This window comes from Dermacentor albipictus, chromosome 1 (assembly GCF_038994185.2).
Source record: "Dermacentor albipictus isolate Rhodes 1998 colony chromosome 1, USDA_Dalb.pri_finalv2, whole genome shotgun sequence".
In the NCBI taxonomy this organism is placed as follows: Eukaryota; Metazoa; Arthropoda; class Arachnida; order Ixodida; family Ixodidae; genus Dermacentor; species Dermacentor albipictus.
The window spans coordinates 162,266,303-162,285,333 of NC_091821.1; the positions used below are offsets into that span (position 1 = coordinate 162,266,303).

A 19,031-nucleotide genomic window follows, 5' to 3' on the forward strand; every position below is an offset into this window, starting at 1 on the left:
CGCTAGCTCTATTAAATATATTACATGGCCTCGTGTTTAAATAAACGTGTTTAAGCTAATGATTATGCCCCCTCGTATTGTATAAACTAGTTTCCACGTTGCTTCTGCATACTTGTATTTATTAATAATTAATGAATTAATTAGATCAATAATTTGTGTACCCGAAGTACCATTACGGTATTACAGTAAGGGGTGGGGGGTCCAAAGAAAAGTAAGAAGACAAGCCTGTTAGTTAATACACATAACAATACTAACATTATTAATCTGAAATATTGCAACCACAAATGATACTCGAAACAAAGGCGAAAAAAAATAACAGTGCTGAGCAACAAACATACGCAAGTCAAAAAGAGAGAAAATGCACTACCAAGAATAAACATGACTGTACGCATGTGCCGATAATTACAAAGAAGGATGATAAAAAGCAAGGACTTCGTTTAGGTGATCACAACTACATTCCTGCGATCAAAGCAGAAAGCTGGGCTAGTTGGTGTATCATCATTATTCAAAAGACTAGCGCAAAATATAGCAGGGACAAAGACCGAGAAGACGACAGGACGAGCGCTAAACATCAACTGTTTTTTTTTTGTTGTTTAGCGCTCGTCCTGTCGTCTTCTCGGTCTTTGTCCCTGCTATATTTTGCGCTAGTCTTTTGAATAATGACATTCCTGCGGCAAGCGATTTCAATCGTGCATTGTCCAGGAAAAAAATCTTATGTGAAAGATATTTCTTTTCTGTCCTATTTATTTATCATTGAAAATGTGATCTACACATGAGGGGACATAATCAAACTTGTGCGATAAGTTCCAGCGTTGGAATAAAAAAAAACACAAGAAAACTACGAAAAATTTTTAATCAAGTTTTTTTCCGGCGTTCATGTAATGTTTCCATGCAGCTGCTTTCTCTAGCGCAAGACACGCGAGAATGTATAGAGTAATTAGCAAATGCCAACCTCATAGCCTGATTTTGTATTCGTTTCAACTCGTGCACCCCAATTTTCAACCAGAGATCCCAGGTACAGTAAGCGTACTCACGTATAGGTCTTACATTTGACTCGTATAGTAGCTGTTTTGGTAGTCCAAGAATGCTAGTGTGCGAGACGCCTTAAGTGTTATGTAATAAATGTGACGGTGCCAGGAAAGTTGAGAAGTATACTTCAAGGGGTATTTCTAGTCTACCACTGATGAGAGAGTTGGCCTTTTAATGTCATAGGCGTAACTGTACACGGTCCTGTTTCTTGTAAAGTATACGTGAGCAGTTTTTGCCCAATTTATGGTCATCCCCCAAGTATTGCACTGATCAGAAACCTTGTTTACATCATTTTGCAGTGCAACACAGTCACTTGAAGAATTAATGACCCATGGGTACTTTTGCTTGTAACGTTTGATGATTGCCAACACAACAATATTAAACGACAAATTTTGGATAATTCGAAAGTCTACGAAAGTGAGCCCCAATAAACGCCACTATTCTGGCAAAGTATGAATACAGAAAAACATCTATGAAAATTTACCAATATTATACCCTATCTTACACAAGAAGTCATAGTTATAGCTGGGCACGAAAGCAGAAATGCTGTTGAAATTTTTGTATCCAAGTTCTTAGTTATGCAATTGTTCTATGAAAACCCCTCGCCGGTTCGCCATAATCAACTCACCTGACACTGTGTCCGTATCCGAAATCGATAGCCGCACGACTCACAGGAGGTGACGCCACTTTGTGTCAGGCTTCGCTCGATGCAGGTCTTGTGCACATAGCTGTTGTCACCTGTAATGAAAATTACCTGCTTGAAAACTTCAGGTTCACGTTTTCTCGGTACGTCCCCATCTTTTCTGAAGGTCTAGAAACAACCACGTACCCCTATGGGCTCTATAATGCAGTAGCACAGGCGTTAAGTACGGCAGCTATCATTCACTATGCGAAGGTAAATGGAGGTTATGAAATGTATGTTGCCCGCTTTGAAGACGTTTGTTTGTTCTCTCTTTTCGTATTTTATTACCTATTAAGGCGTTCGTTGACCGTTTTCTTACGAGCAACAGCCGCTCGCTCAGTGGTGCATACTGGCACAATCGTGACGTCGAGAGGCGACGGCGACGCAACACAAAATTACGTTCCATCACCGTGCTGCCACGAAAATGGAAAATAAATAAACAAATGAACGAAAGAAAGCTGTCACTTTATCTAGTTTTAAATGCGAACCTTTCCTACTTGGCGTCTCATGCTCCAACCGACCATCTACTTTCACCGCAGCAGTTTAACGTGTTTGCGCTAGCAGCCGTTGTTACTCGCGTTCTGTTCAGCGTGATGAATTGCACGAAAAGAGAACACAAAGAAACAATTAAGTCTGCTGTCCTCGCTAATCCACATGTTTGTGCCAGAGAAACGCTGTGCTATGCGCGACAATCCATATACTGCACACGTCACGAACAAATCTACGCGAAAGGATAATATTGATGATCGTATGGCTCGCCGAAAAATAAAGTCTTATGGTCAGGCTCAGTGTGCGTTTCTGCGCCAAAATCGCACTAGTTCGACGCGAGGATCCTACGGAGAAAAATGACCCAACTTTTATCAATACTCGTCGTCCACGGACGAGCGGCGGCAGTTCCGAATCAATGACGCTCAGTCGCGTGATGCCCTATTTTACCGGATCAAAATAAATGATTTGATCCGTCGTGCGAATCCATCCTAAGCTTGCGTGCCGCTAATGCCGTGCAATAGAATACTACGCAGCCAAAGGTGAGGCATACAAAAGAAAACGCAAAGAGTAGGCTTGTCTCTCGCCGCTCTGTGCCTCGCTTCCTGGTTGCACGATATTTCATCGTAGCGCCGCACTTAGCGGTGCCTATCCTGAAGGTGCCTTGCGATAGTGGCATTCGTTGTGCGCGGCATAGAAGTGTAACCGCTAGTCCTCCCGAGTTGCTATAGCTAAGCTGGCGGCATTAACGTAGAGCTGCGCGAGAGAGTGGAGCAAGAAGGTGCTAGAGGGTAATCTGCGTGACATCTGTGGCAACTGGCAGTAAAAGGGTCGTTCAAGAGGAGGCGCTGATGTGCATTCCATCGAAGAGACACCAGGAACGCTTTCGCCCGTCAAATATTCACAGATATCGGTGATAATATACCATTCTTTTATCTCTCCATACACGTATGCAGTACTTGCCGGCTTGAGGGAAAGGCCCAGACCACTGTCTTGTGACAAGCTCCTTATTCATCGCCATGCCATAGATTGGTGCCCATCAATATTATTGTACCATGGCCTACCGAAGACGTAAATTAACGGACGCACTTACACTATTGAAATGCGCGCTGAGACATTAATAATGTATAATTTTGATTAAAATGGCTGACTACATTATTTTGTTATCTGTGTTCGTACGGTTGCAGATTGTAGAAAGCGTAAAGGTCACCTGTGCCACTGACTTTTTCAAACGTTTCTTGCGCTTTCAGATGTGAGCGCATGTGCTCCCCTCCCCTTCACACCTCATACAACACACATATTTTAACTGCATCCTAGATAATCAACATGCTGGCGGCGACTATTGTTAGTTTTAGCAATAAATGTTTGTAGCTCCCGTTGTCGGCGACCTTCAAATGACCTTGAGCCAAAAGCTGGGCACTCAAACGAGAACATCCGGACAAGTTGCGAGAGCAAAACGAGATCATCCGGGCAACCGATGAAAACTCAATGCGGTCTCTAACACCGAACCCTATTTAGAGGACCGCATTACATACGCTATAGTTACTGTCCAAACAAATTACAAAAACTATTGCTTCCGAGTTTTTCCTAATGTTTGTTCCCAATATCACTCAAGCTGTAACTTCTAGTACGCTGAAGTTTTCTCTGACCCACCGTTGTTGCTTAGTGACTACGGCGTCGGTGTATGGAGGTGGCGGGATCGAATGGTGGCCACAGCTGCCGCATTTCGATGGGGCCGGAAACACCCGTGTACTCAAGATTTAGGGGCACGTTAACCCCAGGTGGTCCAGATTTCTGGAGTACGTCCCCCACAATGGCATGCCTGATAATCATATCGTGGTTTTGGCACGTAAAACCCCATAACTGAATTTTTACATTTTTACTTATTTCCAATAGCGAAATTCAAAAGGCAGATACTACACATTTCCTTGTCATCGTTTGGCGCTGAACGCCAGCGGCCCGCGAGCTCCGCGGCGCGGGTTTCGCATCACCTCGCGAGATGGCGCCACGCTGCGCGGCGCCTCCTTCAGGCGCGTCCACACGCCGCGGTGGCTTAGCGGTTATGGCGATGCGCTGATAGGCCCGAGGCCATAGAGAAAGAAATTCAAAAAGAGCGGACACTCCCATAGATCCCAGTGGCTGAATTGTCTGTAGCGCACCAAGCGGATGGGATTAACTCCATTCGGTTTCGGTTTTGGGCACGCGCGTTCTGAACGCCAGCTGGTACACGCCACGCCGGCTCCGCTGATCGGCGCGGCATCTTTTTTTTCTTTTCGCTTCTACTGCTGAACCAGGCGGAATCGTTTTATTTAGTAAAAATGATTGCGAGCGATCTTTACAAGCCTCCACTGAATCTGTGCCACGTGCAATTTCATAAAATAAACGCAAGACGCCTTCTGAAATGATGAAGTGTTTATTTTGCTCTATATAAACACTCGTTCTTGGCTTTTTGTGCATTCATCCAAAGTTATGGCACCAGGTAAGCAGCAGTCGTTGCCCTACGAAGCTCCACCGGACGCTATCAGCTGAAAAAAAAAGTGAATTACAAGCATGCATCATTTTCGTATATTGACCTAACAGGAATACTGCATGTAGGGGCGAAACGTGCGTATTGGTTAATGGGCGGCATTACAGATAAATTCACTTTACATACATTTCGTAGCAAATAGACTCCTGCCAAATAATGCCATAAAATATGAAGAAAACATCTGATTTTCAAGCATCCCTCCCTTCCCGAGCAATATTTCCTACACTTTAAGAGCAAATGCATGGCTGACTGCGCGTTTCCAAGACAACTTGGCCTAAGTCGACGCGACGGCTCACCTAGTACACAAAGGTGGCCACAGCAGAGGCTCTCCGTCAGACCATGTTACACGCTCGCAGAATGCCTTCTAGTCGCAGTCAAGACAAATTCGTGGGTGCAAAGCCTGGTTTCAGTCGCTCAGAAGACAGAATCGTCAAGTTTTTGATTTTTGAGCTCGTCGGCGTTATCTTTAAAAAAATTAAATTATGGTGTTTTAGCTGCCAAACCAATTTGTTTATGAGGCACGCCGTAGTGGGGGGCTCTGAAAATTTCGACTACCTGAGGTTCTTTAACGTGCACCTAAATCGGCGTTATCTTTTACGAGTCCTGCCGGCGCAAGATACACACACCCGTGTTATCACTCTTGGCAATCGCTCGTCGTGTTTTCGACGAGCGTGAGTACCGAAAGAATGTATAATTATGTTGTTGGAGGGCCATAAAAAGCGTCACAACCTTGCCCACTAAAATTCAGTACATGCCAAACTAACTGTCACCACAGCCGGCTTGCTTTTTTGCTAACTTCTTCACAACCCCAGGCGCGCCGAGTATTTCAAGAGCATCCAAAAATGTTACGAATTTAATTAAAATAATTTTGGGGGTCAGAGAATGAGTCACGAACTTGTCCCAGAGATACTCATTACACGCGGTAGTGCGGCACAGAGTCGAGCTGCTTTTCGCTAACTGCGGCAGAACGCCACGCGCGGCGCGCGTACTTCAGAAATATCCCGAAAAGTAGCGAAATACAATAATGTTGAGGCTCAGGGAAAGCATCACGAACTTGTCCCAGTAAGATTCACTACACGCGAAAGCGTGTAGAGCTGCATTTCGCTAACTGCGTCACATAGCCGGGTGCGGCAAGCGTGCCCAAAAGCTCTCGAAATAAGTTACACTATTGTTGGGGCCCATAGAAAGCGTCGCGAACATTTCCCAGTACGAGTCTTTAACTCAAATTAACTGCGCCAGAACGGCCGAGCTGTTTTTCGCAAACTGCGTCACTACAGTCTCGGTTTTGTGACGTAAGCCTAAATTTGCTTGAAATGCGTCGCACATTGCCAAACGAAATTGCTCACCTTGCCGTAGTCCAATAGTGTAGTGGTGCCGTGTCGAAATGCCGAAGGAACGCAAGAATACAACGGGAGCCCAACAAGCAGGCTACATCCAGAAGAGCCGAACAGGCGAACTTCACAAGCGCAGCCGGCCTCACTCGCGTCCGTGGCACGTTGGACGCATGACGCATCATATATGGCGCATCTGGCGTGCGGCTAGCTTGTTGCTAGGTGATGCAAGAAAAATAGGTCCCGAAGTATAAGTTAATTTACACGCAATACTTTTTAGTTTTAGCGGGGAAAGAATAAAAAAAAATAAAACGTTCTCTGTAAGTTCATTTCACATTCTTTTTTTCCGATGCCTGCGTCAACTAACGGATGGGATTAACACTAGGCGTGACGTGTTTCCTGTTGCCAGTTTCCGCCGAGTGTCCCCTCTTGTTGAATTTCTTTTTACGCCGAGGCCTCGGGATCAAATTCCTGCCGCGTTGACCGCATTTCGATAGAGGCGAAATGCAAAAATGCCGGTGGGGGTCTCGTGCATTGGGGACATGTTAATGATCCGCTCGTCAAAATGAATTCGGAGTCCCCCGCTACGACATGCCTCATAATCAAATCATGGTTTTGGCATGTAAAACCCAGGATTTCAATTCATTCTTCTTCTTGCTGGGCAGTGCACTCTGGCTCCCTGGCGGCTTTCGCTGCCGGTCGTGAAGCGTTCAGTCGGTTTTCTTTTCCTAGCTGGGATGCGTTCATATGGACCAGTGCACAGTATGGCATGGTGCGATGTGGCGTGGTGGGGTGTGCTGTTGCGAACATGTACTACATCCATTTTAAGATTGTATCTATAGTAGCATCTCCAAGCAATCCGCTTTGCTGGTTGCTATTTCATGCTTACAACCACTCTGGATTACGGGAGAGCCAACAATTTTTTATGCAAATTTTGTGACAGTTATTTCAAATGGAAATTCGCTTTACAGCAAAATGGCATGGCAATATCAAAGCACTAAGAATGACAGCAATACGCAGACTGTTATTAAGTGATGATGCCATTTTCTGCACAAACAGAAAAATTACGGCTAAGTAGCAACACGATTCGAACGTCAGAAATTTGTCCTGCGGTCAATGCACGCTTTATTCAACAGGAAACGAAGCTAACTAATTTTCCGAACTTTTCCCTCTTTATGCAGGCTTCTGAGCATCAGCTATATACGTAGTTTTGTGTCCCAAAGACGAACGTGATTGCATGACAATAAGAGGCAAAGCAAACAGCTTGACATTTTCCGGGATATCCAGAGCCAGATTTGCGCATACGAGGTTAAGGCTAATGTTCATTGTTGACAGTTGGCCATTTAATTTTATCGCAATTAAAGCGGGTAATGGCTACCAACGCCTTGCGTCAGCTTCTTATATTCTGTGCTCTTGACTGGGAGCAAGATAATATGTGAAAGTACGCTCTCAATGTAAACAGATATGCTGATTTTAATTCGTTTGTGAGAAGGCTATGGGAAAAAAGTTGTTTGCTCGAGACCTTGATCCTTTTTCCCGTTTCTCACTGCTCGCGATCCCACCTCTGCAGACAAAAACGTAACAATCCCCGTTTTTATAGACGAACTCCGTAAACAATTCAAAGAGGAGAGCGAGAACCACGCAAGGGATTTAAGATTGACTAGGGAAATATCAGGGAAATAAAAAAAAAAGATCAGAGAAAGACAGACTGCAGGACTAAAAGAGGCCATATGTAACATAAAAGCCGCAAATGAAGAAATAGCCGAACTAAAAGTGTCGCTAGCGGAAAGTCAGGCAGTAGGGACCACCTGCCCGCAACACCTCCATTCTCTATCATCTGAATCCTCCAAATCCCTCCCCACTACCCCTCCGTCGTCCGTCAAACTGTTTCAGCAGATGGAAACTTCTCTCTTTCAAAAGCTACAACAACAGCTGCAGCTGCAGGAACAGCTCCAGATGCAGCCGAGTGGCACGCAAATAGAACAACTTCAACAATTCCCCATGAAAAACTTCAGGAACAACTTCTAACCTTCCGCAAGCAGCTATCGAATAACCTTACTGTTAAAGGAAAAAAAAAGAAAGAAGCCGAATGCGAACTCGAGCGTCGACGATCTGGATGGGTTCATAGAGAACGCACCATTACCCCTCAGTGGAGAGTAAGCGCAACAATCACGCACACGGACTCCATGTATGGCAGTGGAATTGCAGGAAGCCACACTACAACAATACATACACCCCACCAAAGCCCTCCCCCGCTGGTTATCGCATTACAGGAAACAGGCACGAGGTCCACGGTGTCCAGATATGAAGCGTACATGGCGAACACAGATGCACGAGTAGCAGCAGTCTTCCGCAGGCTAACAGCAATACATCAAACACTGGAGAGCAGTGAGACTGACCAAGTATTTGTACATATACTGCCGGCAGACAGGAAGGCACGACGCGTCTTCACCAAAAACAACACGCTACTTGTACTAGGGGACTTGGCTTTACAACATCACTTCAAGGAAAGGAAACGCCATTCACTCGCCCAATAAAAAAGACGCACTCACACTCCTCACAGAACCAGACTTTCCAATTGAAGTGGGGAATAGTGTATCAAGGGACACGTGTCCAGACCTTATCAAGAAACACGAAAAACCCACATGGAGAAATACGGAAGAAACGCTGGGTGGCGACCACCACATCCTGGAGGTCGCCATTTCGCTTAAGCACACACAGGAACGCATCAATCAGATCCTATTGACGGATTTGACGGCAGTTCAGAAAGCGAGAGTGCAAAAAAAAAGGAGGATATCACATCGCTGCAACAATGGACGAGCTAGCTGAAAGAGTCGATCAGGAAATACTCGAAGCGGATGCACCTCATCACGGAAAATTCGATGGTGGACACATACATCGTGCATACGTGAGACGCTCCTAGATGCCTTCTGAAAAGAGGGCGCATGCAAGAAAAATATGGTTGATTCCTCTTTCATAGGAGGAATTGGTGGAACATGAGAGAGAAACCTGGCCTTCACAGAAGCTGTTGCACGTTTTTTTTTTCTTCATGATCCCGGTTAGGTAGGATGACTTGTGTATAATGTGCCACTTCATGGGCACATTGATGGCGTGCTCATCATGTAAGTGCCTCGGCAGCGACTTCCCCATTGTGTGAACGTCAACCAGCACGTTGAAAACCTGGGCGACGACACCGAAGTTGCCAACAGCATTCCGCAGGCGTCTTATCTGCATGAACGGCAATCTGGGCGATATTAGGCGCTCGGCAATGCAATAGAGAGGCGGGAGATGGGTTGAGTACTGTTGGTTTGTGAAACCATTGCAAGTAGCCATCAGCGGCACCCTACCGCAGCACAGGGATCCGCGACAATTGCCGCACAAGCGAAAGTTGTCGAATGACTTGCGACCGTGAAGCATCACCCGCAGGCACTACATTTCACGCACCGGAGCACTGTGCAAATCCGCCATAAACTACAGGCGTTCTCAAAATGTACAAGCGAAACCGAACGGATTGTTAGTAAATTGCTTCGTCAAGTCACGGTCGGCTGCATCAAATGGCGCACGATTTACGTCTGGCGAACGTATTGCAGGTTTGTTTGGCGCGCGGCGTCCTGTTGGCGAGTTGCTCCGGCTGACGTACGAGCATATTGGGGCGTCTCCGTAGTGTCTTGGACTGTCACTTGAGTTGCGACCCGTTTAGCTTCAGGAATGCAAGTGGCAGAGTTTGCAGCGTGCGCCGAAAACGCGCGCAGGTGTTTTGCTTCACGCTGGCGTCTCTCTCTCTGGCCGGACCAGAGCGAGATTCGCCCGTCGTCGTCGTTGGCTTTTTGTGCCGCTTAGCGCAACAGTTTTCTTAGTTTGTGCTATCGCAGGCGAAGCAGTAGGCGGCGTGTAAGCACTGGTGATTCATGTGGAAGCTCCACTCCATATGTGACGAGGCTTCACAGGCTAATACAGAAGCGAAAGACCAACTATGCGCGGAAACTTCGTTGTCACCTCGGCAAAAGGCCTACACCGCCTACACCAGGCTTCACCACGTTGGAGCCTCCGTTGCGCTGGCACTTCCGAAGTGCTCACTGTCGGCGCTCATTAGTGTCATGATGCAGTACTTCACTCCACTGCTCCTAGATGGCGGCGCCATCACTGTCAAGAGCGAGCATATTTTACGCGTTCGCGCCTACATCACATCCATTACAGGAAGTTGATGGTGGATCCCGGCATAAAATCCTTTCGCGTTAAAACATACTACAGTACTAAAATTGTGCATCGCGGCCCCTACACAACAGGCGGAAGAAAACGCTATTGTTTTGGTAAGCCAAAATTGGCAGGAAATGTGCTCCAGCCTGAGCGGAAAGCTCAGCATGTCCAAAACTTAAACAATACTCAAACACCAGCTCGGCCCAACAAATCGCAAGCGACAAATCACGCGCACAATGAGACGCATGCTTCGCAACCAACCAGGATCAGATGAAGAGATCCTGCGAGAGCAAGAGGCCCAATACAGCGGCAACCACACGGAAAAAAACATTCATACCAAACTATAGTGCGAAACCAAATGAATGTCCATATCACCCCTACGAAACGCCGGAAGTCTGGACAGAGCTTTACTCCCTAACTTAAAACACATCGCCCGGGCAAGACGGGCTCACAACTTAAATCCTCAGAAACCTGGATGACGACTCATTCGATATAAGCCCTTATGACTTTCTGTAAAAGCCATTGGGAAGCGGTAACACCACCACCAAAGAAATGGAAGCATGCCCACATAGTACGAATACCAAAACCAGGCAAGCCTCCAGGCCTCACTGACATGTGACCCATATCCCTGACCATTTCCCTGAACTTTTCGAAAGCACGGTGTTCTATCGCCTGAAGCCTCACGTGGATGGCACGGGTTTCTTTCCTGATCGAATGTATTACTTCAAGCCGCATTTGTCGACTTAAGATGTATTATTCCAATTGAAGGAAGTACTGGACCATGTCACCACACATGGAAAATGCATACTCGTACTGGATCTTAAGGAGCACTTGACAACGTAGCTCATGAGACCATCTTAAAAAAAAACAAACTTATTGCAGCTAAATTGCAGCCAACGAATCTACAATTACATGCGAGCGTTCGTAACAGACCTCATGACAACGGTAGGTGTGGATACCCTAAGAATATAGGAGATACAAGTCCAAATAGAGGCACTTTTCAGGGACCGCTCTTACCACCTTTTCTCTTCAACGTTGCCAAGAAAGACTACCCAGAGTGTCTAGAGAAGCTCCCACACGTTCGTCACGCAATAAGTACATGCGGAATATGTTATCACTTCGATAACTCGAGGCTCGGATGGAGAAGTCCCTACATGCGGCAGCAGACGCTGTCACCGAATAAGCCGAAGAGTGCAGCCTCTAATGTTTCCCAGGAAAATCCAAGCCCCTCATCCTCAAACAGAAAACCAGAAGAAAAAACGTGCGCAGCTCGCACTAGTAGTGCAACGTTGGATTAAACAGCGGAGCTTGAGATCACCTAGCTTTTACGTGGTTTGCCTAAGTTGTTTGCAGGTTTTGCGAGGTTATGGTAGGCTTGGCTAAGTTGTTTCAAGGTTTTGCGAGTTTATGCTAGGTTTTGCTAAGTTGTTGTCTCGGTGTGCTTGACGGCTTAAGTTTTCAAGCAGTCGCAGGCCGGGATTGCTTTCTCGGCGACGTCGAGCGTTCAGGCGCTGACTCTTTCGTTCCCTGGACTGAAACTCGGGATCCTCGACTCGGCATCGCCTCTTCTCAGTCGCAGCTTCGGCACGGTGTTCCGGATCAGCTCAGTGGCGACGCATCACTTCTCGCTTGGCAGTACGGCGCTCTTCCTGGTAAGCCGTTTCTTCTTCGCGCGTCCGGACTTTCTTCGGTCTTCACATGGCAGCAGCACGTACGCACAGAGTAGAGGAAACGAGAGGTGTGTCGTCGCGACGGTTGTTCTGAGCTTTTACTCGCCTGTGACATCAGGACTCCGCCTTACGCGCATAGGGTGCGAGGAGGTTACGTGGCTCGGAGGTTGCTCGGAGGTGCTCTCGCAGGTGGTTGCTAGGCAACGTGAGGTGGCGCACAGGTGGGCTGAATTTTCTGATAACGCTCCATGGCGGAACTAAAAGCTTAAACAGCTCCGCTGTTAAAAGCACAGGTAGAGAGGCCGTTGAAATACACCCCAACCGAAAGCCTATACCTAGAGTCCAAACACTCCGCACATTAGGGGTTCACATGTTATACAGGGTGCAGCGGTGGCGTAGAGGTAGAACACCCGCCTCGCGTGCAAGAGGTCCGTGGTTCGAATCCCGGTGCCGGCAATTTTCCACCGGATTAAAAAAAAGAAAAGAAAAAAAAGGTCCGCGTGTTGATAAAATTGCATAAACAGGCCTGGAGTGTGGCCTGATCCCGGTGACCAGAACCGGTAACGCACTCCCTCACCAGAGCAGGATTGGCCACCCTGGTGCAGTACTTGGCCACAACCTCCTATATGAACAACACAATCAAACCCCGGCCCTCAGTGCCCAGCAGCTGTGAAGCAACTGACCACGGCGGCCGTCAGACCTGCCACGGAGCAGAGGGTGCTAAGAATCACTGGCTCCGGACAGGCCGCCATTGGAATATGAACCTGGCAACGTTTAACGCTAGAACGTTATCTCGTGAGGCGAGTCTAGCAGTGCTATTGGAGGAATTAGAGGGCAGTAAATGGGATATCAGAGGGCTCAGTGAAGTTAGGAGGCCAAAAGAAGCATATACAGTGCTAAAAAGCGGGCACGTCCTGTGCTACCGGGGCTTAGCGGAGAGAACTAGGCGTCGGATTCCTGATTATTAAGAATATAGCTGGTAACATACAGGAATTCTATAGCATTAATGAGAGGGTGGCAGGTCTTGTTGTGAAACTTAATAAGAGGTACAAAATGAAGATTGTACAGGCCTACGCCCCTACATCCAGTCATGATGACCAGGAAGTCGAAAGCTTCTATGAAGATGTGGAATCGGCGATGGGTAGAGTGAAAACTAAATACACTATACTAATGGGCGACTTTAATGCCAAGGTAGGCAAGAAGCAGGCTGAAGACAAGGCCGTGGGTCATGTACTAATTGTGGCCATGCCATGCCTGCAAACTTCTTAATCTCATCCGCCCACCTAATTTTCTGTCGCCCCCTGCTACCCTTCCCTTCCCTTGGGATCCAGTCCGTAACCCTTAATGACCATCGGTTATCTTCCCTCCTCATTACATGTCCTGCCCATGCCCATTTCTTTTTCTTGATTTCAACTAAGATGTCATTAACTCGCGTTTGTTCCCTCACCCAATCTGCTCTTTTCTTATCCCTTAACGTTACACCTATCATTCTTCTTTCCATAGCTCGTTGCGTCGTCCTCAATTTCAGTAGAACCCTTTTCGTAAGCCTCCAGGTTTCTGCCCCGTAGGTGAGTACTGGTAAGACACAGCTATTATATACTTTTCTCTTGAGGGATAATGGCAACCTGCTGTTCATGATCTGAGAAAGCCTGCCAAACGCACCCCAGCCCATTCTTAATCTTCTGATTATTTCCGTCTCATGATCCGGATCCACCGTCACTGCCCTAAGTAGACGTATTCCCTTACGACTTCCAGTGCCTCACTGCCTATTGTAAATTGCTGTTCTCTTCCGAGAGTGTTAAACATTACTTTAGTTTTCTGCAGATTAATTTTTAGACTCACTCTTCTGCTTTGCCTCTCCAGGTCAGTGAGCATGTATTGCAATAGGTCCCCTCAGTTACTAAGCAAGGCAATATCATCAGCGAATCGCAAGTTACTAAGGTATTCTCCATTAACTTTTATCCCCATTTCTTCCCAATCCAGGTCTCTGAATACCTCCTGTAAACACGCTGTGAATAGCATTGGAGAGATCGTATCTCCCTGCCTGACGCATTTCTTTATTGGGATTTTGTTGCTTGCTTTACGGAGGACTACGGTGGCTGTGGAGCCGCTATAGATATCTTTCAGTATTTTTACATACGGCTCGTCTACACCCTGATTCCGTAATGCCTGCATGACTGCTGAGGTTTCGACAAAATCAAATGCTTTCTTGTAATCAATGAAAGCTATATATAAGGGTTGGTTATATTCCGCACATTTCTCTATAACCTGATTGATAGTGTGAATATGGTCTATTGCTGAGTAGCCTTTACGGAATCCTGCCTGGTCCTTTGGTTGACAGAAGTCTAAGGTGTTCCTGATTCTATTTGCGATTACCTTAGTAAATAGTTTGTAGGCAACAGACAGCAAGCTTATCGGTCTATAATTTTTCAAGTCTTTGGCGTCCCCTTTCTTATGGATTAGGATTATGTTAGCGTTTTTCCAAGATTCCGGTACGCTCGACGTTATGAGGCATTGCGTATACAAGGTGGCCAGTTTCTCTAGAACAATCTGCCCACCATCCTTCAACAAATCTGCTGTTACCTGATCCTCCCCAGCTGCCTTCCCCCTTTGCATATCTCCCAATGCTTTCTTTACTTCTTCCGGCGTTACCTGTGGGATTTCGAATTCGTCTAGACTATTTTCTCTTCCATTATCGTCGTGGGTGCCACTGGTACTGTATAAATCTCTATAGAATTCCTCAGCCACTTGAACTATCTCATCCATATTAGTAATGATATTGCCGGCTTTGTCTCTTAACGCATACATCTGATTCTTGCCAATTCCCAGTTTCTTCTTCACTGTTTTTAGGCTTCCTCCGTTCCTGAGAGCATGTTCAATTCTATCCATATTATACTTCCTTATGTCAGCTATCTTACGCTTGTTGATTAACTTCGAAAGTTCTGCCAGTTCTATTCTAGCTGTAGGGTTAGAGGCTTTCATACATTGGCGTTTCTTGATCAGATCTTTCGTCTCCTGCGATAGTTTACTAGTATCCTGCCTAACGGAATTACCAGCGACTTCCATTGCACACTCCTTAATGATGCCCATAAGATTGTCGTTCATTGCTTCAACACTATGGTCCTCTTCTTGAGTTAAAGCCGAATACCTGTTCTGTAGCTTCATCTGGAATTCCTCTATTTTCCCTCTTACCGCTAACTCATTGATTGGCTTCTTATGTACCAGTTTCTTCCGTTCCCTTCTCAGGTCTAGGCTAATTCGAGTTCTTACCATCCTGTGGTCACTGCAGCGCACCTTGCCGAGCACGTCCACATCTTGTATGATGCCAGGGTTAGCGCAGAGTATGAGGTCTATTTCATTTCTAGTCTCGCCGTTCGGGCTCCTCCACGTCCACTTTCGGCTATCCCGCTTGCGGAAGAAGGTATTCATTATCCTCATATTATTCTGTTCAGCAAACTCTACTAATAACTCTCCCCCGCTATTCCTAGTGCCTATGCCATATTCCCCCACGGCCTTGTCTTCAGCCTGCTTCTTGCCTACCTTGGCATTAAAGTCGCCCATTAGTATAGTGTATTTAGTTTTCACTCTACCCATCGCCGATTCCACATCTTCATAGAAGCTTTCGACTTCCTGGTCATCATGACTGGATGTAGGGGCGTAGGCCTGTACAATCTTCATTTTGTACCTCTTATTAAGTTTCACGACAAGACCTGCCACCCTGTCGTTAATGCTATAGAATTCCTGTATGTTACCAGCTATATTCTTATTAATCAGGAATCCGACTCCTAGTTCTTGTCTCTCCCCTAAACCCTGGTAGCACAGGATGTGTCCTCTTTTTAGCAGTGTACATGCTTCTTTTGGCCTCCTAATTTCACTAAGCCCTATTATATCCCATTTACTGCCCTCTAATTCCTCCAATAGCACTGCTAGACTCGCCTCACTAGGTAACGTTCTAGCGTTAAACGTTGCCAGGTTCATATATATAGAACGGGCAGAACAACTCTTCGCAGGTTGCAATACCCCGTAATGACAACGAACAGTCAAGAAGTAGTCCTCAACTACATAAGCAATAACTGTGGTCCCTATTTCGCGTAACATGCACCTAGAATATCAGTTGGGCAGGAGTCAAGCAGCAGCGAAAGCAATACAAACAGGATGCTCGCTGGAAAGATGCGGCCAAGTACCCGAATGCGGAGGTCGTTGTAATAAGCGTGGCAGGACACAGACAGGAGGAACTGGCATCTGCCTCCGCTCGCGCGCACAACGCCACCGCAACAGAATAGGCTTCCATTGGCCTCGCCATTTCGGCATGGAGACAGGATGAGGGAATACATATTCTTAAGTAGCATGCGATATCCTCAACCGCCTCAACTGAATACTCCGCACCATGAAAATCTGGACACCGGGACACGATGCCATCAGCGGAAATCATCGTGCGCACACGATGGCCCGATGTCACTTCTACCGGGCACTGCAACAGATGGCAGAGGACCCAAGTCCACAAGCACTACACACTTACTACGAATTCCTTCAACACTACCGCATTTAGAGAAGAACGATGCGGCAACCACACCCATCCCTCAGCAGAGTTGAAGCCAGGGCCTGGAGGCCACTCCAAACCAACACCTATCCTCAGCTCATGCACGCTCCTCCACACGATGTACCCCACCATTTCACAATCCCTTTGTCTTTTCTCTACAGAGCGAGCTACCTTATACCATATCTTGGGCTGCTGAGCACGAGGTCGCGGGATCGAATCCCGGCCACGGCGGCCGCATTTCGATGGGGGCGAAATGCGAAAACACCCGTGTACTTAGATTTAGGTGCACGTTAAAGAACCCCAGGTGGTCGAAATTTCCGGAGTCCTCCACTACGGCGTGCCTCATAATCAGAAAGTGGTTTTGGCACGTAAAACCCCAAATATTATTATTATACCATATCATATGGGTATGTCAAGGGATCTCTAATACGCACGACGTCAAGTTGAGCAGCGCAACGCCGTAGCCACTGCATTTCCACCGCGAGTGGAGAAGTTTAAGATATGGAGCTTATCAAGGTCACCATCTTTTCCTTAAAGTGGTGTTTACTATGCTAAGACTCGCGCTGTACAGTTGCGGCGGGAACGTGGTTTGCGCGTCAACAGCCGTCAGCGGCCGTCAAGAGTCTGCTTCGTTACTGCCGCCATAGCGTCGCGCTAGCCCCTCGAATGGTTCTCAACCAAAGTCCTTGGTTGAATTAGGGGCCCCAGAGTGACTTGCAAATCACTTCATTAGCGGCGAAGCTTACGAAACTCAATACCTAATTAAAGCTCTATGGTTTGTTTTGTGTGAGATCAAAGCGCCCGCATATGCAATTAATGCCTGAGCGCGAAAAAAAAAACTCAGAAATTGAATGGGCTTCCGAGTAAGGGACCCACATGACTTCTTTCGAGGGCAAGCACAAAGCGCCCAAAAGGCACCGGAGGATTGGGATACAGATTAGATATTGAAATGAAATTTAAAAAAAAATATTTCGTTTGTAACAAGTGTTTTTTTTTTTTCAACTTGGAACTACATGCTAGGACGGTTTCTGGTTGTTTGAGAGCAAAACAGATGGAGAGAGAGAGGCTGGATTAATCCCAACGCTAAATATGGTTTCTCGCCGTTTGAGAGCGAAACAGATGGAGAAAGAGAGAGAGAGAGAGGGGATGGATGATTCCCAACCCTAAATATGGTTGCCTAGTTCGTTCGACTGAAAGTGTCCAGTACATTCACCTAGGTGTCCGAAATTCATTACTCCATCGAAGCCTAAATTTTGAACGTGAACTAACCAGAATATACTGAAAATTAGTTGGCGCGTGAATTTGAACCTGTGCTTTAAAGTCGCTTTGCTTGATGGATATGCAAATTTCGAACGAACGCTATAAGCCCACCAAGCGATAAACTGAAACGAAATCCCGCGCATGTACATTTTCTTTTCGCAAGAAGCATATTCTTCTCACCAGCGGGGACCAAGTCATAGCTTTCGCTTTGAGTGACACATGTTCCGCCTATAGCAGAGAACTAACTAGCAGCCAGGCGAACACGATGAGATCCATGAAATGCAGAGCGTGTAAAACTGCCACCTGAAATGCGTCACACGGCTAGAGAAAAAATGGAAAAAAGAGCAGAAAAGAAAGAGGCTGGGCTCGTGACGTCACGTGAGTTTTTCCCTTTAGAAAAGGAGAAAGCAGGGGTGGAATGTGGGAGGCGGGGATTGGTCGAGGCATTACAGAGCTTTAGATTAGGGGACGCAAGTGGCTTGCGTAGGCAACAACTAGGGGCCACGGCACTGCGTTTACTGCGTACGCAAGCCGCTTACGTCCTCTAATCTAGAACTCTCTATAAGGAGAGCACCTTTGTTGAGATCATGGTAGCTCGGCTCATGGCAAAATCAGTTCACAATACTTCATTTGCCTTATCGCCCCTATTACTACACACGTCTTGCGCACGCTCGCGGTAGTACCCTTCCCGGAGAGCGCAGTACATCCTTCTGTGTAAACAATATATCGCACAGTGCCTGAAGAAGGGAATTTTAGTGCGCAACAAAATAACGATAACTGAGCGGATTTCATTTTCTCTCTCTCTCTCTCGCTCTTTCTTTCTTTATTTTTGGCTCGGTCAGAATTCAGTCGCCACAGTCACGAATCGAAGAGGCGACCTTGTCCTTAGCAGTGTAATACAACAGGCACTCGACAACTACGGCAGGTCGCGTGAGCTTGAAATGTACGTGGTTCTGTTGAAAGAAAAGGTTGTGCTTTAGTAGTGTTACTCGAACAAGAGTGGGATATACCTGATATTGTTGTTATTGCCTGAAAAGAGCATATAGGACGTAAAATCTCTTAGGCTTATTTTAACACGGACCCCACCCGCCACGGCGGCTTAGCGTCTAAGGCGTTAAGCTGCTAAGCACGAGGTCGCGGGATTGAATCCCAGCCGCAGCGGTCGCGTTTCGATGGGTGCGAAATGCAAAGACACCCGTGTCCCATGCACTGAGCGCGTGTTAGAGATCTCTTGATGGTCAACATTAATCTGGAGTCCCCCACTACGGCATGCCTCATAATTAAATCGTGGTTTTGGTTCGTAAAACCC

General features: G+C 46.6%; 1 protein-coding gene across 1 annotated transcript in view; it reads right to left on the reverse strand.

Annotated features, from left to right (window-relative positions):
- Positions 1-19,031, reverse strand: part of LOC135910469 (E3 ubiquitin-protein ligase MARCHF3-like) — a 73,866-nt gene that overhangs the window by 54,413 nt on the left and 422 nt on the right. The window contains exon 2 of the mRNA XM_065442505.2: positions 1,658-1,767. Coding sequence (XP_065298577.1) covers positions 1,658-1,767 — 110 coding nt within the window. The remainder of the gene's footprint in view (positions 1-1,657; positions 1,768-19,031) is intronic.